The sequence below is a fragment of the Mauremys reevesii genome, linkage group 1 (assembly GCF_016161935.1).
Source record: "Mauremys reevesii isolate NIE-2019 linkage group 1, ASM1616193v1, whole genome shotgun sequence".
Taxonomy (NCBI): domain Eukaryota; kingdom Metazoa; phylum Chordata; order Testudines; family Geoemydidae; genus Mauremys; species Mauremys reevesii.
Window position 1 is genome coordinate 12420489 of NC_052623.1, and position 23356 is coordinate 12443844.

At 48.2% G+C, this 23356-nt stretch overlaps 1 protein-coding gene across 6 annotated transcripts; it reads right to left on the reverse strand.

The window, feature by feature from the left end:
• Positions 1 to 669: 669 nt before the first annotated feature.
• Positions 670 to 17461, reverse strand: LOC120382928 (ecto-ADP-ribosyltransferase 5-like). Of its 6 annotated transcripts, none has more exons than XM_039500437.1 (6): positions 14590 to 14662; positions 7502 to 7686; positions 6742 to 6828; positions 3242 to 3938; positions 2499 to 2531; positions 670 to 966 (listed from the first exon to the last, which is right to left on the reverse strand). In XM_039500437.1, exons 3-6 carry the CDS (start codon positions 6805 to 6807, stop codon positions 824 to 826), a joined length of 939 nt encoding a protein of 312 aa, XP_039356371.1. In that variant the 5' UTR covers positions 6808 to 6828; positions 7502 to 7686; positions 14590 to 14662; the 3' UTR covers positions 670 to 823. The 6 variants fall into 6 exon arrangements, 5 of the variants coding, with proteins under 5 accessions (XP_039356371.1, XP_039356616.1, XP_039356455.1 ...); XR_005588354.1 differs by having other exon boundaries at positions 938 to 966; positions 2499 to 2592; XM_039500682.1 differs by lacking the exons at positions 7502 to 7686; positions 14590 to 14662 and adding an exon at positions 17440 to 17461.
• Between the last annotated feature and the right edge of the window lie 5895 nt (positions 17462 to 23356).

Consider the following 23356-nt stretch of genomic DNA (forward strand, 5'->3'; position numbering starts at 1 on the left):
ACCCATACACCCTGCAAAATGCTCTGTATAGTCCCAGACTGTATTTTCAGACATCTTCTCTAAGGCTGAGGGGAGGACAACGTTGGTACAAAGTGCTGGCATGACAGCAATACAAGTAATTATTTGTATAACAGGCACCACTTTATAGCTCTAGCATTGTAAGACAAATCCCACCTTGAATAGAACTATGAACTTACATTTCGATCTATTCATCGGTAGCGTACAATCAAAGCTTGCCCAAGCAGGTACCAGCGACACTCCCTCCATGTTCCTGGTTTCCCTTGGCAACGCTGGCAGAATAGCAGGACGGCTTTGGATCTGGCAAGTCCCCTCACCATGATTTGTGTTAGAGAGAAAAAGTCAGCAACACGAATAGGACAACTGAGAAACCATCAAACAGCTTCAGAGCAGCAACATGGACCAGGATGATGGATCCTCCAAACAGTAAATGGCTCAGAACACTGGGGAAGGCCAGGGTAGCTGTTAACAGGAAAATGCAGATCAAACAATTGATAGGAAATTATTTCACACTGACAGAGATCCTTCAAGCTGGATACTGGTTTCCTTCCCAACAGCTACTGGAACCTGCTTATTGCAGAGACACATTAATCCGTTTCCCCTCAGCAGGACACTCCAGCCGGGGACATTCACCTCACTATGAACTATGAACTTACATTTCGATCTATTCATCGGTAGCGTACAATCAAAGCTTGCCCAAGCAGGTACCAGCGACACTCCCTCCATGTTCCTGGTTTCCCTTGGCAACGCTGGCAGAATAGCAGGACGGCTTTGGATCTGGCAAGTCCCCTCACCATGATTTGTGTTAGAGAGAAAAAGTCAGCAACACGAATAGGACAACTGAGAAACCATCAAACAGCTTCAGAGCAGCAACATGGACCAGGATGATGGATCCTCCAAACAGTAAATGGCTCAGAACACTGGGGAAGGCCAGGCCGCCTCTGGTAGCTGTTAACAGGAAAATGCAGATCAAACAATTGATAGGAAATTATTTCACACTGACAGAGATCCTTCAAGCTGGATACTGGTTTCCTTCCCAACAGCTACTGGAACCTGCTTATTGCAGAGACACATTAATCCATTTCCTCTCAGCAGGACACTCCAGCCTGGGACATTCACCTCACTGGTGAGATTTCACCTGCTTCCTCCCGCCTCAGCCTGCTTGTTCCTTTGGTATCAACCATTAGGGAGCACCTTTCACCCAAGCCTGTCCCAGAGGCTCTGATTTGGAGCTTGTTGTCTGCCACCTAAGTGTATTCCAGACCAGTTATGAATAGTAAAGACATGAGTCTGTGGAACACTGACACCAGTAACACTATTTCTGTTTGGGGTTTTGGGGGGATTTTGGGGGGAGGGTTATTGGTTTTAGGGGAAATGTACAGCAGGGCAGAGAAGGGTCATTCCATTTTGTGGAGGATTTTGACATTTCAAAATTTGGTTTTGTTCAGACTTGGAATAAAACCCCCCATCATTTTGCAATTTTCCACACAAGAGAACAGAGCGTCGGTTCTGGGGTGGTCCATCAAGCAGGCTGTCCCATGGTCAGGGGCAGTGGAAGTCCTGGGGTCTATGACTCCTAGGCAGCCCACCAGCCAGGCTGCCAAGGAGCCAGGCGGGTGAGCTGGCCAGAACCCAGGCAGCGTTCTGACAGAACAGTGTCGAAATCAAACCAGCTCTGCAAAAGGTTTAGAGTTTGACAAATTGTCAAATCTCAAGGAGAAAATGTTTTGTTGAGATTTTTCCGACCTGCTCTGGTAAAATAGTCCTGTTTAATCCTTTGAGAGGATGTAGTTCCACTGGGGATAGAATGGGTTTAGTTATGAGAGGAGGGAGATGGACACACTTGTGGTGCTGGGTTAGGGGATGTGTGTTCAGCTTATAGTTCAGAGCACTGAAGATGAATCTTTAGTGCTCTAAGGGGCTATTCTCCTTAAATTTTCTTTTCTGAAATCGACTGTGCCTGGAATTGAGTCAGACAGGAAGGTTCTCAGATACTAGTCATGAGCTCCCTACGAGAACCTGGACAAATAGACAGAACGTGCAGTTCATACCACCTTTTTCTCAAGTTATTTCCCTGCATATGCCTGGTGGGGTTGCTCTGTGCAGAGCCGGCTCCAGACCCCAGCGCGCCAAGCGCGCGCTTGGGGCAGCGTCCCGCCGGAGGGCGGCAGGCGGCTCTGGTGGACCTCCGACAGGCATGCCTGCGGAGGGTCCACTGTTCCGCGGCTCCAGCAGACCTCCTGCAGACGTGCCTGCGGAGGGTCCGCTGGTCCCGCAGCTCCGGTGGAGCATCCGCAGGTGTGCCTGCGGGAGGTCCACCGGAGCTGCTGGGACCGGCGACCACCAGAGTGTCCCCCGCGGCATGCTGCCCTGCTTGGGGTGGCGCAATCGCTAGAGCCACCCCTGGCTCTGTGCTCTGCACTTCAATACAGAGGGCAAGTTATTGTCAAAACAATGAAAACAAAATGTTTCTTTCTTACCGGAGTTGTCAACACATATTTGATTCTTCTCTCCTACGGTACAAACAGAGAGGGTCAATGAAATGTGACCTCAGGTGGAATTTTCAACTCCATTCCACTATTTCCAAAGAAACATAGCAATTGTCAGACTGGGTCCCACCAACAGGCTACATCTAGCTTGGTGTCCTGTCCCTCACTGAGGTCAGGCCCAGCTGCATCAGGAGAAGCTGCAAGAAACCCCGGAGTGGAATTACCTACACATCTGCACACTAGGCCACCGACTGCTCCCTTTCCCACAGCCTGTGGATTTTCTGTGCCGTGTCTGAGGAGCCACAGCTGCTCTGCCAGGGCTCTTGTGGACTCTGTACGGGGCGTGTGTGTGTTGAAGACTCACAGTGATTTGGGGCCTTCACTTGTCTTTCTAGAGCTCCCATCGCCAGGGTGTCAGAGAATCATAGAATCTCAGGGTTGGAAGGGACCTCAGGAGGTATCTAGTCCAACCCCCTGCTCAAAGCAGGACACCTGGTGTCATGGGTGTCTAGGCACCTTCTCTTTCCTCAGTGCGTGAGTGGGACCCAGTGTCCACCCACCCCAGCCCGAGCCCTCTCTAGCAGCAAGAGTTGTGGCAGCCTGTCTCCCCCAGCCCTGGTGGCAAGTCCTCAAGTCAGCGTCCCTCTCATCAGCTCTCCCTGAAGTGGGGTTTTCAAATTCTCCACAGCACATAGCCCCACACACATATTTCTTGTGTTCAGCCCAGTACTCACCACCCAGGTAGGCACAGTTAAAATGGCTGCAGGTCCGGTTTGTGCTCCGTAGGACAAAGCGGTTACTCCTTTGTCCTCGGGACATGTTGAATATCTCATGGACTGGAATTAACACTTCTTCCTCCTCCTGAGTGCATGAGAAGGCCCTGATCTCAACACCAAAGCACGTGTGGATGATGAACAATGTGTCCATGCCAAATCTCTTAGCTACTCCTATATCAAAAGACGAAGAGGCGAAGTATCCAAACCTGATGTGACCTGATCCCATGTACTGAAATCTGACAGAAACCCCCCGGTACACTGTCCTTTTGTACATCACATCACATCTCCGTCGTAAGAGCTGTGAAGCTCTTGTCAAGTAATAATGAAAGGCTTTGAACTGGAAACTGGCCATGTAATGAGCTCGAGATATCCCAGCTTCTCTCACTGCCGCATTCAACTCACTGTGAAAGTCATTATCAGTATAAGCTATTATGGCTCTTCCATGCTCATCTTTAAAGCCTCTGGGCAGAGAAATCTTTTTCTTTACACGTTCCCATTTTTTTGCTGAGTTTTCCCAGACTCTGCTAAACACTGAGGACATGGACTTTTCTTTCTCTAGCAATTCAGGTGCAATTCCATCCATTTCTTCAGCACATCCTATATATTGGTCATCAAAAGCGTCATTCATCATACTCAGCTCCACCTGGCATTGTGCCTGGGAGAAGAAAGGAAACAGTCGGTCACATTAACATTTGTGTTACAAGAGCACCTAGAGGTCACACCCAGGATCAGGGCCCTGTTGTGCTTGGCCCTGTACAAACACACTAGGAGATGGCCTCTGCCCATAGGAGCTTACCTCTAAAGCGACAAGACAGAGGAAAGGTGGGAGAAAGGGATGGAACACACAAGCAGAATCCTCAGGGTGTTGTTTGGCAACTGTCACATTGGCGCCTCGGTTTTGGGAGGGAGGAGCGGGATGAGTGTGATGGATTTGTAGCTGCCCTGTAATAATTGATTAATACTGTCCGTTGCCCGGTTCCTGGGAAAAAGAAGCAGGGGTGGATACAAGAGGTCTGGGAATGCAGGTGATCAGAAGATCTGTCTCGGGTTTAAAGAGGAACACTCAGGGTACGGCTACACTTGCAGCTGTACAGCGCTGGGAGTTAAACCTGTCTTCGTACAGCTGAGTAGGGAAAGCGCTGCAGTCTGTCCACACTGACAGCTGCCAGCGCACTGGCCTGGCCACATTTGCAGCATTTGCAGTGGCATTGGGACCGGTGCATTGTGGGCAGCTATCCCAGCATTCAAGTGGCTGCAATGTGCTTTTCAAAAGGGGGGTGGGGAATGTGACAGGGAGCGTGGGGGGAGAAAGAGTGGATTTTTGGAGTGCGGACACTGTGTCAGCACCCTGCCTTGCAAGTTCCGACCCCCCTCCCTCCTCCACCCCTATCTCACTCACTGAAAGCAAACAGCAGCTGTTTGTTTTTTTCTCACAGACCAGATAAGCAGCCGCTGGCCAAAAAAGACCCCCCCCTTCCCTCCCTGTGCTGCCTGTCTCTTCAAGCAAGCATTAGCTGTGGGGGTTCCAAAGGGAGCCCCCCCACCTGCCTCTTCTCATTCACAGCAAACAATAGCTGGGTTTGGTTTTTTGATAAGCAGCTTCCGGAGCCCAGAGTTCACAACAAAACAAGGAGAGAAACCTTCACTTAAAGGGATTATGGGGAGTTTCCGGAGGCCAATCACCCCGTTTACACTGGAGCACCAGTGTCTCAGCCACTCCGCAGCAGCTGTTATTCCTCTCAGGGAGGTGGAATACCGCCAGCGCTGTAGCCACGGAGATACAGTGCTGTATATGCCTTGCCAGTGTGGACGGAGAGTGAGTTACAGCGCTGGAGTGAGTTACAGCACTGTGGGCAGCTTTATTGCGCTGTAACTCTCAAGTGTAGCCAAGGCCTTTGTTAAGAGGGGAGAGGGAGTTGTTCAGGGGAGCCAGGCTCAGGCACAGGTCCTGAGAGCCGGCCTACATTAGCCCCAGGGGATGGTAGCCCTTTAGGTAAGACCAATGTGAGTGTGGACTGTGGGTTGTTTTTAAAGTCTGTTTCTCTAACGATTTGTTCTTACAGTAAACTGAACGATACTTTGTCTGGTGTCAGCAGATACACCACTGGGCCCCGACTCCTGAAGGGACGAACCACAGGGACCTGAACTCAGCCGGAGCTGCTGGGTAAGCACGATGGACTCACAGGTACCGCAGCCCAGGGCCCCATCTGAGAGTGGGAGAATCACAGGATTCCCGCCCAGGAGGGTAAAGGCACAAGGCTTGACACCCGAAGGGCTGCACTCAGAGACCAGCGAGCCACGTACCCGGGACAGAGGTGTTTTTAGTTTACTGGGCTGTGTCTAGATGTAGGGTTGGGAAGAAAGGCAGGACATGATACATTAATGGGGAAGACAAAGCCTGGGGAACAAGGGACATAGAAGGGAGGGAGATAGGAGGGACTGAGATCTCAATCCACTCTCACGGAAATATCTAGAAACCACCCCCATTTACCTCAGTGGGAGTCAGCGGGTTGCCATCTCCATATGCCAGCCATGCACTGCATGCTCCAGGGCTGGCGGTGCCCATGGGAAGGTTCCATCCAGAATCCAACCCCCAAATGCACATGGAGGATGGCAACACTGTTGTGATGGGTTGTATAAACCCCACACTGGTTAACCAGGGGTGGCACCTGGAGGGTGTTATGCAAAGGTGGTGATCAGACCCGGCTGGGGACGTCCCCTCTTGGGCTAAAGGCAGAGAGAGGCCTGGAGCCAGAACTGGAGGGCCCAGAGCCAGGAGGAGGCCTGGGAGGCTGGGGGCAGTGAAGCCTGCGGCCAGAGGTGAGTTGCCTCAGGCCAGGAGGAAGCTGGAGGCAGTGTTGGTAAAGCCTAGGGGGTATTTGAGGGGCTGCAGGGAGGGGGGGGATACCTCGGCAGTCCCTCTCCTGGCAGTAAAGAGCGGAGAGACCTGAGGGGAACAGGGAGGCTCCTGCAGGGTAAAGAGGAAATTGGTTTAATTTTGTTCTTTTGGTCTGGGATTGTGTTGGGGGATTCCACGGGGGAGCCCTGTGAGCCCAGCCCTGAATGAAGGATGAGCCAGGAGAGGCTGTGCGGGCTGGAAAAAGGCTGTGGTAGGAGGATATCAATGGAGGCAGCAGTAAGGAGTCTGACGGCACAGACCTTGGCTGCTGCTCAGAGGATCCCTGGACTGGAATCCAGTTTAGTGGGAGGGCCTGGGTTCCCCTTCCAGCCACTGCAAAATGTGGCGTGGGGCCCTGATTAGGCAAACACCTGTCTGGGGTGGTCTCGGTGCACTTGGTCCTTCCTGCCTCAGCACACAAGGCTGCGCTAGATGTCCTCCTGAGGTCCCTTCCAGCCATATGTGTCTATGGGTCTAAGGCAGTTTGGCTGCCTGCAGAGCCTTGAGCAGAAACACGAGAAAACACCAAGTGCTTCCCTGGCAAAGCTCAAGAGTTTACCTGAGGGATTCCCAGCCAGCTTTGAAGACAGAAGTATGTCAAGGGGATCAGCAGAGGCTTCATCATGGTTCCAACATCCCTGTGCGGCTGCAGGAGAATCCATCAGGAACGTCAGGGAGATTTGAGGGGAAAGAACACATCAAAACAGATTGTTTCACTGTGATCCGTTGTTCCACATTCAGTAACTAACTGGGATTTCCCAGGCAGGAATTGCTCTCTCAGGGACAGCAGCCCAGCCGTAACGGAGGCGGGTTTGACCCTGAAATACAGTTCTCAGCTGGGGGGTGGGGAGTAGTTGTGGGGAAATCCTGCTTTCACTACATGGTGATCACATTTCCCTAAAGGACTATGGGGGGTAGAAATATGATCCATAGAGCTGCAGTGGTTACTCGTAAGAGCCATTACACAGCACAATACACAGAAACCAGCAGCCAGGCAGGTCTGTCAATCAGCTCCTAGGGAATGGGGCTAAAATAACGACATAGCTCAATATTTCAGTGCCTCACCAAGTGCCTGGTCAAGTGTTTGCTTGGCAACTAACTACCCTATACACTCTGCACCTCACTGCTTAGTTCTGCCCCATGGCTAACAGGGTGATCAACGACTCAGGCGTCAGACACCAGGGCTGATCCTAGGCCCAATGGTCAGAGCCACACGGCCCTCTCAGAGACACAGACAGACCTCGGTCACCTGGCCTGGTCAGGGACCCAAACCTCAGCCACATGGAGACAAACAGCAAAGAGACCAGCACACAACTCACCAAGTCCCTTTACCTCCGTGCACCAGATCCACTGCTACAACCTGCAAAACTCCCCTGCTTGCCTCCCTTGTTCACCTGCTGAGCTGATCCCTTGTTTAGAGGCTACGTTGTGGGGTTGGGTCTTTGGGGGTTGACTTTTCTGGCCAGGGAAAGGGAGACAGGCATTGGAATTTGGAGACTGGACCCTGGGGGAGAACCAGTGACATGGGGATTAGGGGGTAGCAGTGTCTTGCTCAGAGAAAGCAGAATTAGGGCCAGGAGTGGGGAGCAACAGGCTTGGGGTGTTTCCTGGGAGTGTTTCCTGGGAAGTTTAATGGGCAGCAGGTTTAAAACAAATAAAAGGAAGTTCTTCTTCACACAGCGCACAGTCAACCTGTGGAACTCCTTGCCTGAGGAGGTTGTGAAGGCTAAGACTATAACAGGGTTTAAAAGAGAACTGGATAAATTCATTGTGGTTAAGTTCATTAATGGCTATTAGCCAGTACAGGTAAGGAATGGTGTCCCTGGCCTCTGTTCGTCAGAGGATGGAGATGGATGGCAGGAGAGAGATCACTTGATCATTGCCTGTTAGGTTCACTCCCTCTGGGGCACCTGGCATTGGCCACTGTCGGCAGACAGGATACTGGGCTTGATGGACTTTTGGTCTGACCCAGTATGGCCATTCTTATGTTCACCTAACACCTGGAAATGCCATCCCTCCCCTGCCCTTTGCCCGTAAAGGAGAGGGTGTGTGGCGGTGCTTTCCCTAGCATGGTGTAGCTTAGGGGTTGGCTTGGTGTAGGCGACTGCTGAGCTGTACCTGGGGTAATGGGATGGATGTCAGCACAGAATGAATGGGTACGAAATGTAGGAGTGTGATGTGTGTATAGAACAGGTGGGTGGAAAATGAATCTGAACACATTTCATATTTCTTTTAAGAACAATGGGCCATGTGATACTTCTTCATTTGAAATGGATCTTCCACGTTAGTTTGACATTGCCAATGTAAGCAGGGTCTACTGAATTCTTCCCTGTCAGCTGGCTGGGAGGGGGAGAGACTTCCAGAGCAAACTGTATTTACATAAACACACCTGCTCTGCTTAGATATCCAGCAGACAGAACGCTGCTGCTCAAAATTATCAACTTTGGCTGGGGTTGGGTTACAGATCAGTGGGGAAAGTAACTGAAATACATGGATTGTATTTTCTAAATGGACAACCTACCCTAAATTCTCAATGACTGAGGGACAATCTTCACTCATTGCTATATCTGCTTTCCACAACCAGCTCTCTGTGTAACTTTTCATGAGTGATGTACCTGGATACTTGGATGCGAATATCTAAACTGTATTCTTACATTTATTCACCTACATTTGGGTTATTGCTGATTATGCACTATATGTATCTTACGACTTTAAAAACAAACTTTGTATTTATGGGTTTCAGAGTAGCAGCCGTGTTAGTCTGTATCCGCAAAAACTTCCACCTTTTCATGTTCTCTGTATGTATAAATATCTCCTGTCTGTGTGTTCCATTCTATGCATCCGAAGAAGTTAGCTGTAGCTCACGAAAACTCAAAATGCTAAAATAAATAGTCTAGTCTCTCTCTAGTGTGCCACTCTACTCTTTTGTATTTATGGATAATCTAAGCAGTATACCCGGATGTACAGACACTCTTTTCTTAACCTGTGAATTATATATTTTTTTTAACTTTAGCTTTAATAAAAAAATTTATAACTGAACGCAGGGGTAGTGAAATGCTGTTACCAATATTGGTGGTATTATTGTAATACAGGGACGCAGGACTGTGCTTAACCTGTCCCAAATGAGAGGGTTACTCTCAGATGAAAAAACCTCCTTAAGACAGGGGCTTGAATGCCAGAGCCCTGTGAAAGTAAGAGGGGTGGGGACAGCTGTCCCAGCCAGGAGGTGTGCGGACTCTCCCTAGGAGTCCCCAGACTGGTTTGACACGTTCCTCCCCACTGTTCAAAAAAAGAGCTAAATAGGCTCATTGGGAGCCTCTATTGTTATTTTAAATGCTCAATCAGCAGTGGTAGGACTGTGTTTCTGCCCGAGCTGAAAATCGCTAAGACACTGAGGTGCAGCAGTCACAGCAGAGAGGCAGGTGGCAGCAGAAGGTGACTGGCAGTCGGCTGGTGAATGAGTGGCTGGTGAGGTGGTGAGCAGAGCGAGTGGCCAGCAGGGCGGCGGGCAGAGCGGTGCAGCGAGCAGCCAGCTGGAAGAGAGGATCAGCGAGCGAGTGTCCGAGCAGCAGAGTGAGTAAGGTGCCTCTATCCCCCCCTCCACCCAGGGTGGCAGGTGAACTCTGCAGATGCACCTCTGAACCCTGGGTCTGCACTGACCAAGGACAGCAACTGTGAGTGGGGTGCACAGAAGGGTTGGGCATGTGATAGGGACTTTTGACTTTTTAGACTTAAGAACCTGAGGGGAAAAGGACACTGCCAAGCTTACTTGGGGGTGGGTCTGTTACTCATGGTTTATGTTTATGAACCATCTTTGCAGCATTTTCCCAAATTAACACCAAGTTACTTCCCTCCTTTTAAAAAAGTTTCTTTTCTGCGCTCAGACTCTGTGCTCGTGAGTGGGGAAGTTTTGCCTCTCAGAGGCACCCGGGGTGGTGTGTAATGTTCCCATGTTACTGGGTGGGGTCTCAAGCCAGTTCTGTGTTGTATCGATGGAAAGGAACCCCTAGATACTGAACTGGGCCCTGGTTGCTGCCGGCTTCACCTGGCAGAAGGGTCACACCACAATATATCTGAGCTTTGACACATTTTGGGGGATACAGTCACACTTTCATTGGTTCATGTTTTCTTTTTTAAGGACCGCATCCCCTTTTGAATGTAAATCCAAATAAATGCCTGATTCTCCAGGAGAGAACACTGCCTTTCCCACTGTAAAACCCCACATTTGCATCCTTTTCCAAACCTCAGACTGATTTTTTACACATTTCCTCTCTCTGTCTCAGCCATCTTGCTATAGCAGTAATGGAGTTGCTCTCCAAAGACTCCACTGGCTATAACTTCGCCTGGGGTTTGTAGTAGAGGTGAAGGCTCTGCAAAATACTTAATACAGTTCCAGACTGTGTTACTTTTTCAGACATCTTCTCTAGGGCTGACAGGAAGACTGTGGATTTCACCAGGCCCAGCCCCTAGAAATTCAGTAAAATATCACTAAAATGTGAATAAATTTTCATTCTGTTACAGGATTTTCTTCCCCCTAATGTAATCTTGCCTCAGCACGGAAGCACGATGTAGGCCTTGCTGGAGCCCTAGGCCTAGCTAACAGTGTGAACCAAAGGCTGTGAACCAGAGTAGGCCTGGCCTGGGCAATAGAGCAATGCACCAGGTTCTGGATAACACCAAATTAGCATGGTCCTTGTTGGAAAATCATAGTGCTAATGAAGCCTTTCCGTATTAGGCCTGAGTAAACCAAAGTTATGTTATGCTTGTCCAAACTGTGTTGGAAAGCTTACAGAACTCATTAGACTGAAGGCCGTGTATCTACCTAAGTCAGCTATTTCGCTTATCAGTTTTGTTTGGCTCCCCAAGTATATGTTGGCTCCCCAAGTGTATGCAGCTGCATTCACATGTATGCATCCAAAGTATATAGTACAAAGGGTCAACAGATGTATCTTGTGTCCCCTTCAGAATGACAAATGTATCCTCAACAGCTGTATGTCTCTTGTAGCCCCCACAAAATGATATATGTATCCTGCGTACCCAATTATCCCCTAATAGATACATGTACAGGGTCTATAGGTCAACCAAATGACGTAGACAAACGTAGGCTAAGTTGTTTGTTACCGGCTATAAAGGTAGGCCGCTTGGCCATGAAAGGTGTGTCTCTTTCTCTGGCACTAGCCGAGAGGAACACCCGCTCAGCTGACCGATCAATAAAGGGTGTGGTACTTGTCTTCCTGTCTCCGTGCCTCCTTGGTGTAATTAGGTAAGCTCTGGGGGGAAACGAGCCCTTTTGGCTAACATCCTGACCGGAGATGACGGCACAGGATACCCAGAGTTCTCAAGTAACGGCATGAACACATTCCTAGGAGATGGTGCAGGGATACGCTGATCCTGAGTAAGATAAGGAGGTGAGGATTATCCTTTTGCTAGCCAATTCCGGGGGTAGTGCAGAAGCCAGGAAAGTTCCCCACAATAGCAGGACCATTCCCCTGCTTACACTTACACACATGGGTGTGTCTAGACAGGAGTTTTGAAGTCCTAATTTCAGTGGGGTTAAGGTCAGCCATGAGTGTGGGGGGAGGGGATTTAGTGGTGACCTTGCCCAGCTACATCAGGGTAAAAACTACAGAGCCCCTTACAGAGGAAAATAACAGATACAAAACTGTCCCGGTAAAAAGATGTGGGACGGCTCTCAGTGATTTTGCTCCATAGTGAGCCAGCTCTTACTCTGGCTGTGAGAGGACTCAGTGGGGTGGGGATCCAGATGCAGCTGGTTGGGGCTTGTGGGGTGGGGATCCGGGTGCAGGTGGCTCACGGAGATCAAATCCGCAGAGATCAAATCCGCAGAGATCACCCGGATCCATGGAACTTAAGGTGTTCCATTTTTGAGAAAGAAAAATTAAAGAGAAAATCTGGAGGAAATGGAGGATGTATCTATTGTAGGTAACACTTTAGAAAGAAAATTGAGAAGGAAAATGGAACAGTTGGATCAAGCACAACAAGCCTTATCCCAGGAGAAAGGGATTAGTGAGAAGTTAAGACACAGAGTAAGTAAGCCAGACATGCCACAAACCCACCCGCAGTTGGGCCGCTTATTACAAGAAACTCAGGGAAGTGTAGACGTTGCTGTGAAGGCCTGTATGGAGGCAATCCTAGGTATCAGGACCTCTCAGGAAAGAAGAAAGTCTTTGCAACCTGAAATACCAGCAAGTAATTTTGATACCTTTAAGTCAATTGAGTCAGAAGGAATAATGAACAATTGGCATAATTCATTTTGAAGCTGATCTGCCCATTGTACCCCAAGCCACTTCAGAGCCAAAACCAGAATCTCCACAGAAACCTGCCAATACCCGACCGTCAGACGATGCCGGCACCTGCCCCAATCAAGAAACGATATAAAAGGTTAAAGCAAAACTCCCCACCTAAATTGTCCACTGTAGAATCTGCCCAAACAGTGGAGACACCGGTTCTTTTGAAAAGAGGCAAAGGAAATCCCACATATAACTGTAAAGGAGGGGAAAAATCAACTTCTAATTTGGAACCTTCAGGACTGAGTCGTCGAGTCTCTCCAATCGCAGCAGTAACAAACGTAACAACACTAAACGCCATTGCAAAATTGGGAGAACAAAGAAAAAAGGCGCTCCAGAGCAAATAGAGGAGTTCCAGAGCTGACTCCGCCAAAGGAGTTCCAGAGCAGAGCAGAGGGTGGAGATGGATGGCAGGAGAGAGATCACTTCATCCTTACCTGTTAGGTTCACTCCCTCTGGGGCACCTGGCCAGGGCCGCCCAGAGGGGGGGGCAAGTGGGGCAATTTGTCCCAGGCCCTGGGCCCCACAGGGGCTCCCACAAGAGTTTTTTGGGGCCCCTGGAGGGGGGATTCTTCACTGGCTTCGGGGGCCCCGGAAAACTCTCACGGGGCCCGGGGCCCCAGAGCTTCTTCTGCTCCAGGTCATCGTCAGCAATACTGCGGTGGGGGGGTCCTTCCGCTCCAGGGTGGAAGGACCCCCCGCTGCTGAATTACCGCCGAAGTGGGACCCGCTACCGAAGTGCCAGGTCTTCGGCGGTAATTCAGCAGTGGGGGGCCCCCGCCGCGGGTCTTCGGGGCACTTCAGCGGCGGGTCCCAGAGTAGAAGGACCCCCCGCCACTGAATTACCGTCGAAGCGGGAGGCCTCCCACCACCAAAGACCCCAGGCCCCCTGAATCCTCTGGGCGGCCCTGCACCTGGTATTGGCCTCTGTCGGTGGACAGGATACTGGGTTGGATGGACCTTTGGTCTGACCCACTATGGTCGTTCTAATATTCTTATGTCTCCAATCAGTTTTTTGTGTAAGTTTCTCTATAGGTGCTGATCTGGTAAGCAAGGTCCAAGCACGCTTGCCAGATCGGGTCCCACAGGGGAGTTAGGTGCAGGAACGCCTGTTTCCCCTGGTTCATGAAATGCTATGGGGCAGGCATGGGGCTGCAATGCACATGCTCAGAGGCAGAAACAGGAGCCTGGGGAATTGGTTATTGCAGAAATTTAGGTGCCGAGTGAGTTTAGGTGCCTACAGTGTTCACAGGCTGCTGAACAGGGGTGCTGTGAATCCAGGGTGGGGGCCAGATTCTGGGATTGAGATGCCTAAAGTGGCAGCTAGGTATGGATAGATATCAGCTGTCCTGGCAGTCTCTGGGAAGAGATGAACAGCTTTCTGTTTGGGAGGCTCTCCTGATGTTATGAACAGATCGTCTGGGTAGTTGTGTTACTAGAGGATGAATTTTTGCAATGAAAAATTAGGGAAGTTTGCACCCTATGGAAGTAGTTGTGGTCAATGTATTTTATGACGTAGATGTGAGCAAAATACGCAGAATTTTTTTGTTTTCACTACATAGGGTTTTTAAATATTTCTGTAGTTTCCCTGTCCCAAAAGCTTTTATAATTTTATAACAAATTAAAGCTCTGAAATCAAATCAACAGGAAATATTAGACTTTTCATTCTGTGCACCCCCCCAGATTCTACCCTCTGATATTACAATTTGCATAACAAAAGTGCCTAGAGCTCCCAACCCAGATTGTGGCCCCATTGTGCTAGGGGCTGTACTTAGGGAGGCTGTGCCAATCCCCAAAATTTACAATCTAGGGCAGACAAAGGTTGGTAGAAGAAAGAGGTAGAGTGACTTGCCCATTGTCACACACAGCAGGCCAGGGGCAGAGCTGGGATGAAAGCCTTGGTCGCCTCAGTCCCAATCAGCTGCCTTATCCACTGGCCCACACTACCCCTCGGGTCCATAGGTACTGGACTGATGTAACTGCAGGCAGATTTGTATCATTGTCTAAGCCACCGTGTGACCTGTTGTCTAGAGATAAATGCAGCAGAAGTGTCTGTACTTAGGACAATGAAGAGTAAGAATTGAATGATGTTACAATACCTGACTTTCCCAAGTGTGTCTGAGTCCCTGGCAGGCTGCTGACCCGAGCAAGAGCTGGCTGCAGTCGTAGAACTTAATCTGCAGTGTTCACGACACAGGAAATAGTTTGACTTTAGCTAACAAACCTCACTGCAGACTTTCACTTTCGCAACTAACGGCGTTTGGTTTTTTTTAGGAAATAAGGGCCTGAGCTAAATCCCACTGAAGTCAATGGAAAGACTCTCATTGATTTCAATGGGCTTTGGATCGGGCCTGTACAGAGTCAAACGTTACTATGAGCTAGCTACAATTGGCAAAGCTGTCAGGAACTTTGGTCTTTTGCAAGACGGAGCCTGGAAAAATAACAAATTGTCAACTAAAGCAAGGCTGCCCAGAGGATTCAGGGGGTCTGGGACAAAGCAATTTCAGGGGCCCCTTCCATAAAAAAAAAGTTGTAATACTATAGAATACAAATTGCCCTACTTACCCCTCCCCCTCCCCCCCCCCCCCGGAAGCCCTGGGGAAAATAAACATTTAAAAGACTTCCACATCCTGGACAATGTCTGTTTCCTTCAAAATGTGTTGTGTTTTTTTAACTGAAAAGCTGAAATTAGTCTGCCAAAACCTGAACATGGTTTGGGGTTTCAGAAGTGTGTGGCCAAATATTTGCTGCTTGCTGTGTTTGTTTAAAGAAACAATAAAAAAAATTCTGCTTAAAAAAAAATCCAAAACTTTTGAACCACCTCAGTTCAAAAGGTGGTTGAGCAAATGCCTGAGCCCATCCAGTCAGAGATTTTCCCAGGTTTCTGATACTCTGCTGGCTTCCTTGACTCATATCTGTCTCCATAACTTTGGGTTCATTTAGCTTAGAACAAAAGAACAGCCAGACTGGGTCAGACCAAAGGTCCATCCAGCCTAGTATCCTGTCTGCCGACAGTGGCCAATGCCAGGTGCCCCAGAGGGAGTGAACCTAACAGGTAATGATCAAGTGATCTCTCTCCTGCCATCCATCTCCACCCTCTGACAAACAGAGGGCTAGGGACACCATTCCTTACCCATCCTGGCTAATAGCCATTAGTGGACTTAACCTCCATGAATGTATCTGTTTCCTAGAGACTGGCTCCACGGAGTCCCTCACAAACTGGAGACGGTTACTGTGGGTTTGTCTTTAGTACAGCTTATGTACATACTCCACGAACTGAGCATCTAAGCTTGTTCCAGAATCTGGGATGAGCCTATGTTGTGAAAACTGAAATGCTCAAAATAGCACATGCCTGTGAATGGACACAGGGTGCTAAAATTAAATTAACCCAGGGCTAAAGGCAGAGAGAGGCCTGGAGCCAGAACTGGAGGGCTCAGAGCCAGGAGGAGGCCTAGGAGGCTGGGGGCAGTGAAGCCTGCGGCCAGAGGTGAGTTGCCTCGGGCCAGGAGGAAGCCAGCGGCAGTGTTGGTAAAGCCTAGGGGGTGTTTGAGGGGCTGCAGGAAGAAGGGGGAAGACCTTGGCAGTCCCTCTCCTGGCAGTAAAGAGTGGAGAGACCTGAGGGGAACAGGGAGGCTCCTATAGGGTGAGGAGGAACCCCAAGCAAGGCAGAAATTGGTTCAATTTTGTTCTTTTGGTTTGGGATTGTGTTGGGTGATTCCCCAGGGGAGCCCTGTGAGCCCGGCCCTGAAAGAAGGGTGAGCCGGGAGAGGCTGTGCGGACTGGAAAGAGGCTGTGGTAGGAAAATATCCAGGGAGGCAGCAGTAAGGAGTCTGATGGAGCAGACCTTGGCTGCTGGTCAGAAGGTCCCTGGACTGAAACCGTTTAGTGGGAGGGCTGGGGTCTGCGGAAGGGGATGTGGGGCTCTGATTAGACAAACACTTGTCCGTGGTGGTCTCGGTGCTCTTGGTCCAGCCTCAGTATGTAAGGCTGCACCGGATGACCTCTTGAGGTCCCTTCCAGCCCTACACGTCTATGGGTCTAAGGCAGTATGGCTGCCTGCATAGCCTTGAGCAGAAACACAAGAAAACACAGAGTGTTTCACTGGCAAAGCTCAAGAGTTTACCTGAGGGATTCCCAGCCAGCTTTGAAGACAGAAGTATGTCAAGGGGATCAGCAGAGGCCTCAGCATTATTCCAACATCCCCGTTGCAGCTGCAGGAGAATCCATCAGGAACATCAGTGGAGATGTGAGGGGAAAGAACACATCAAAACCAAACATCCTCCAGATTGTTTCACTGTGATCCACTGTTCCACATTCAGTGACTGGGATTTCCCAGGCAGGAATTGCTAATCTCATGGATGGCAGCCCAGCCATAACGGAGGTGAGTTTGACCCTGAAATACAGTTCTCAGCTGGAGAGGTGGGCAGCAGTTGTGGGGCAATCCTGCTTTCACTTCCTAAAGGATTCTGGGGGGTGGAAATACTGTACCTAGTGCTGCTGTGTTTACTTGAAACTGCTGCTGCACAATACACAGAACCCAACAGGCCCGGCAGGGTGAGCCCCCAAGAGAATGGGGCTAAAATAATGATATAACTGAACAGTTCAGTGCCTCACCCAAGTGCCTGGTCAAGTGTTTGCTCAGCAACTACCCTATACACTCTGCACCTCGCTTCTTAGTTCTGCCACAGGGCTAACAGGGTGATCGATGACTCAGACATCAAACACCAGGGCTGATCCTAGGCCCAAGGGTCAAAGCCACACAACCCTCTCAGAGACACACACAGACCTCTGTCACCTGGCCTGGTCAGGGACCCAAACCCCAGCCACACAACCCACACTGAGACAAACAGCAAACAGACCAGCACACAACTCACCAAGTCCCTTTACCTCCATGCACCAGATCCACAGCTACACCCTGCAAAACTCCCCTGCTTGCCTCCCTTGTTCACCTGCTGAGCTGATCCCTTGTTTAGAGGACACGTTGTGGAGTTGGGTCTTGGGGGTCAGTTTTTCTGGCCAGGGAAAGGGAGCCAGGCATTGGAATTTGGATCCTGGGGGAGAGCCCGTGACCTGGGGACTATGGTGTGGCAGTCTCTTGCTCAGGGAAAGCAGGGATAGAGTCAGGTATGGGGAGTAACAAGGACTTCCACTGCACACATGGAAATGCCGTCACTCCCCTGGCCTTTGCCCGTAAAGGGGAGGCTGGGGGCCGGTGCTCTCCCTCCCTTGGTGTAGCTGAGGGGTTGACTTGGTGTGGGTGACTTTACATGGGGTAATGGGATGGATGTGCGCACAGAGTGAATGGGTACGAAACGTAGAGGTGTGATGTGTGTACTGAACGGGTGGGTGTGTCATAAAGGGAAGGGTAACCACCTTCCTGTATACAGTACTATAAAATCCCTCCTGGCCCGAGGCACCAAATCCTCTTACTTGTAAAGGGTTAAGAAGCCCAAATTCCTGGCTGGCACCTGACTCAAAGGACCAATAAGGGAACACAATACTTTCAAATCAGGAGGCGGGGGAGGCTTTGTTTTGTCTGTTCTTTGTCTGTCTGTTCTGCGTGCTTGCCAGAGACAGATCAAGAAAGCAAGAAATCCAACTCCATTAAGATTAGTAAGTACTAGCAAGGGAATGAGTTAGCTTGCTTTTATTTTGGCTTGTGATTTTCTCTGTGTTGAGAGAGAGGCATATTCCTGGTTTTCTTTTTGTAACTTTAACGTTTGGCCCCAGAGGGAAATCCTCTGTGTTTTGAATCTGACTGCCCTGTGAGATTAGCTTCCATTCTAATTTTACAGAGGTGCTTCTTTTACCTTTTTTCTTTCTAATAAACTTTTGGTTTTTTAGAATTTGATTGGTTTTTTTAGTGTCCTAAAAAATCCCAAGGTTGGTCTGTGCTCATCTTGTTTATTCTCAAGCCTCCCCAGAAAAAGGGGTGTAGGGGATATTAGGGGGGAGTACGAACTCCAAGTGGTCCTTTCCCTGAGTTTTATCTAATCACTTGGTGGTGGCAGTGTTACCTAATCCAAGGTACAAGGGAGAATTTGTGCCTTGGGGAGTTTTTAACCTAAACTGGTAGAAATAAGCTGAGGGGGTCTTTCATGCGGGTCCCCATGTCTGTACCCCAGAGTTCAGAGTGGGGAGGGAACCCTGACAGGGTGGAAAATGAATCTAAATATATTTAATATTTCTATTAACAACAAAGGGCCAGGTGATGCTGCTTCGTTTGAAATGGTTCTTCCAAAGTAGTTTGACATTGCCAAAAATATCTGAGCTTTGACACATTTTGGGGGGATACAGCCACATTCTCAGTGGTTCACGTTTTCTTTTTTAAGGTCTGGGTCTCCTTTTTGAATGTAAGTTTAAATAAATGCCTGATTCTCAAGGAGAGAACACTGCCTTCCCATTGTAAAACCCCACGTTTGTGTCCTTTTCCAAACCTCAGACTGATTTTTTACACATTTCCTCTCTGTCTCAGCCATCTTGCTGTAGCACTGGTAATGGAGTTGCTCTGCAAAGACTCCATTAGCTATAACTTCGCCTGGGGTTTGTAGTAGAGTTGAAGGCTCTGCAAAATACTTAATACAGTTCCAGACTGTGTTACTTTTTCACACATCTTCTAGGGCTGACGGGAGGATAATGTCAATTTTTCTAGTCCCTGCCCCTAGAAATTCAGTATAATATCACTAAGATGTGAATAAATTTTCATTCTGTTACAGGATTTTCTTCTCCCTAATGTGGTCTTGTCTCAGCACGGAAGTACTATGTAGGCCTTGCTGGAGCCCTAGGCCCAGCTAACAGTGTGAACCAAAGGCTGTGAACCAGAGTAGGCCTGGCCTGGGCAATAGAGCAACGCATCAGGTACTGGCAAACACCAAGTAAGCACCTTCCTGACCGGAGATGATGGCACAGGACACCCAGAGTTCTCAAGTATTGCTGTGAACACATTCCTAGGAGATGGTACAGGGACACGCCGGTCCTGAGTAACATAAGGATGAGATGACAGGATAGTGGATGGGGATGTTTTGGTGGAACTAGCAGGTACTAGGATAAGGCCGGTAACCAACCACATCTGGAGTGCAATACATCTATATTCATGTATATAAGGAGAAGCCATAGGAGGGGCACCTTTGTCCAGCTGAGGGGCAGTGTCCCAGTGCACTGACTGAGGTGGTCCATTGTCGCAGGCATACATATGATAGTACCTGTAGCTCCTATGGGGCACTAGGGCTGTGCTTTGTCGACAATAAACCTGGCCGAGCACTTTCGCCACCGAACCAAGCCTCTGGTCTTTCCTTATGAGTAACATTGAGGTCTGCTGAATCAGCGAGCTGTGCTCTCTGCTAATGCATGTAACACTGAAGCTCCAAGAATCATATCATTTTAGGACTGGAAGGGTCCTTGAAAGGTCTTCTAATCCAGGCCTCTGCATAGCAGGGCTGAGTATTATCTGGACCATTACTGACAGGTGTTGGTCTAATCTGCTCTTAAAAATCTCCAATGATGGAGATTCCACAATCTCCCTAGGCAATGTATTCCAGTGTTTAAGTACCATAATAGTTAGGAAGTTTTTCCTAATGTTCAACAAAAACTGCCATTTCTGCAATTTAAGCCCATTGCCTCTTGTCCTATCTTCAGAGGTTAAAAAGAACAATTTTTCCTCTTCTCCTTGTAACAACCTTTTACGTACTTGAAAACTGTTATCGTGTCCCCTCTCAGTCTTCTCTTCTCCAGACTAAACAAACCCAATTTTTTCAATCTTCCCTCATAGGTCATGTTTTCTAGACCTTTAATTGTTTTTGTTGCTCTTCTCTGGACTTTCTCGAGTTCGTCCACATCTATCCTGAAATGTAGCACCCAAAACAGGACACAATACTCCAGTTGAAGCTTTATCAGCACAGAAAGGATAGGAAGAATTACTTCTCGTGTGTTGCTTACAACACTCGTGCTACTACATAAGAACATAAAAATGGCCATACTGGGTCAGACCAAAGGTCCATCTAGCCCAGTATCCTGTCTTCTGACAGTGGCCAGTGCCAGGTGCCCCAGAGGGAATGACCAGGAAGGGTAACCACCAATCAATCCATCCCTTTGCCTGTTTCCAGGATCCCAGGATGGTGTTTGCTTTTGTTGCAACAGCATTACACTATTGATTCATATTTAGCTTGACCCCCAGATCCCTTTACACAGTGCTCCTTCCTAGGCAGTCATTTCCCATGTTGTATGTGTGCAACTGATTGTTCCTTCCTAAGGGGAGTACTTTGCATTCATCCCTATTGAACTTCATCCTATTTACTTCAGAGCATTTCTCTAGTTTGTCCAGATCGTTTTGAATTTTAATCCTATCCTCCAAAGCACTTGCAACCTGCCCCTCCCCCCACAGCTTGATATTGTCCGTAAACTTTATAGGTGTCCTCTCTGTGCCAGTATCTAAATCACTTATGAAGATATTGAACAGAACCAGACCCAGAACTGATCCCTGTGGGACCCCACTGGTTATGGCCTTCCAGGTTGACTGTGAACCACTGATAACTACTCTGTGGGAATGGTTTTCCAACCAGTTATGCCCCCACCTTATCGTAGCTCCATCTAGGTTGTATTTCTCTAGTTTGTTTATGAGAAGGTCAAGTGAGACAGTATCAAAAGCTTTACTAAAGTCAAGATATACCACGTCTACCATCTCCCCCCATCCACAAGGCCTGTTACCCTTTCAAAGAAATAGATTAGGTTCATTTGACACAATTTGTTCTTGACATATCCATGCTGACTGTTACTTATCACATTCTTATCTTCCAAGTGTTTGCAAATTGATTGCTTAATTAGTTGTTTCATTATCTTTCCAGGTACTGAAGATAAGCCGACTGGTCTGTAATTCCCTTGGTTGTCCTTATTCTCCTTTTTATAGATGGGCACTATATTTGCCCTTTTCCAGTCCTCTGGAATCTCTCCCATCTTCCATGACTTTTTAGAAATAATTGCTAGTGGCTCAGATATCTCTTTAGCTGGCTCCTTGAGTATTCTAGGATGCATTTCATCAGGCCCTGGTGACTTCAAGACATCTAACTTATCTAAGTAATTTTTAATTTGTTCTTTCCCTATTTTAGCCTCTGATCCTACTTCTTTTTCACGTGCATTCACTATGTTAGATGTTCAATCGCTACTCACCTTTTTAGTGAAAACTGAAACAAAAAAGTCATTTAGCATTTCTTCCATTTCCACCCCGCTCATTGAGTAACAGGCCTACCTTGTCATTGGTCTTTCCCTAACATCTAATATATTCATAGACTGTTTTCTTTTTACCCTTTATGTCTCTAGCTAGTTTAATCTTGTTTTGTGCCTTGGACTTTATTTTGTCCCTACCTACTTGAACAGCAGCACTGAGCAGCTGTAATAGCTTAGCAGCCTAGACAGTGTTACCACATCAATGACATTCAACAGCACTTAACACATAATACTGCAGTTGTTTTTCTATATGTTATTTATTTAAGGTGATACCTTGTAAATGTATTGAATAGTACCTTATGTGAGGGGGCTGCTGGTCCCTCACAAACTCAGAGGCAGGGTATTAGTATATACCTTGATAGTATTCATCACCATGTATTTTTGACAGGTTTCCATGACATTTTAGGCTTCTCTCCCACCCTCCATTCCCATTTCTGTTTGTGTTGAGGCCCAGGGTGTGTTAAAAAAAAGGGGGGGGGAGAGAATTCCCAGAGAAAAAAAAAACTTTGGCCCAGACCCTCAAAAGTATTTCAGTTCCTAATTTCCACAGATTCCAATGGCAGTTAGGAGCCTAAATAAGTTTGAGGCTCTGAGCTTTTGTTACCAAGCGATGGCAGAGCTAAAGTCTCTTAAACGTTTAAAAGTAATAGACCCCAGCTGAGTGGCAGTGTCACTGCCTTGTGAGCAGCAGCACTGCCACTGCTGGCCTCAGAGGATAGCTCCTCCAGGAGGTCCCACTCTAATAGTTTTCATTTCCACTGAATTGAGAAGGATGTGGCTACTAGGGGCTGAGGGCTACTGGCTTCACACTTCACTAAAGATGAGAGGGGTGGGCAGGAACTGAGTTCACACCTTTTCTGCTGCTATTGGGTTTAAGGTGACTTGCAAAGGGGGAAACAAACTGTGTTTGTATTTTGTTTGTCTTTCACGTCTTTAAGCTAGACAAAGGGGACCTGAATCTTTTTAAATTCTGGTTGGTTCGTTTTGTGCTTCAGAAATGTGGAGAATATCAAGCCTTTTTGTTGTTGTTGTTGCTAGAGAACTCCTTGGAGGAGGGGAGAACTACAGTGGGAGTATTTTCATCCCTCAGTGAAAGGGCATCAGGGTTTTCACACAGAGAGTTTTTCTCCCAAGTGTCTGTCAGACATTTGAGTTAAATAGGTGTAGAAAAATCAAGCCTTTGAGCTTTTTTATTACATCCCCCAATGACTTCAGATGGAATTGGGGGCACCCAGCTCAAAGATCTTCCAGTTCTCCTGCAGCCAGGACCTGAATTTACAACATAAAACTAAAGCAGGAAAAACCTTTGCCAATGAAGGGGTGAAGGATAACCCCCCCCCTTCTTTCTCCATGACAAAGGGTTTGTTCTGCTGCTTATTTTCCTTTTGAGAGTCACCTTCAAAGTTTATTCTGGATGGGTTTTTTTCTCCCTTCCACTCTCCAAATTTGATCAATGTTTTCATAAACACAGCCCATCAAACTACCGGATTTAATCTAGCAGACAAAGGTGCGATGAGACCCACTGGTTAGAAGCTGATGTTAGCAAAGATCCAACAGAAAAGAAGACACATTTTAACAGGGAGAGCAATTAACCTTTGGACCAGTTTGCCACAGGCCATGGCGGATTCTCCATTTAAATGAAGCCTG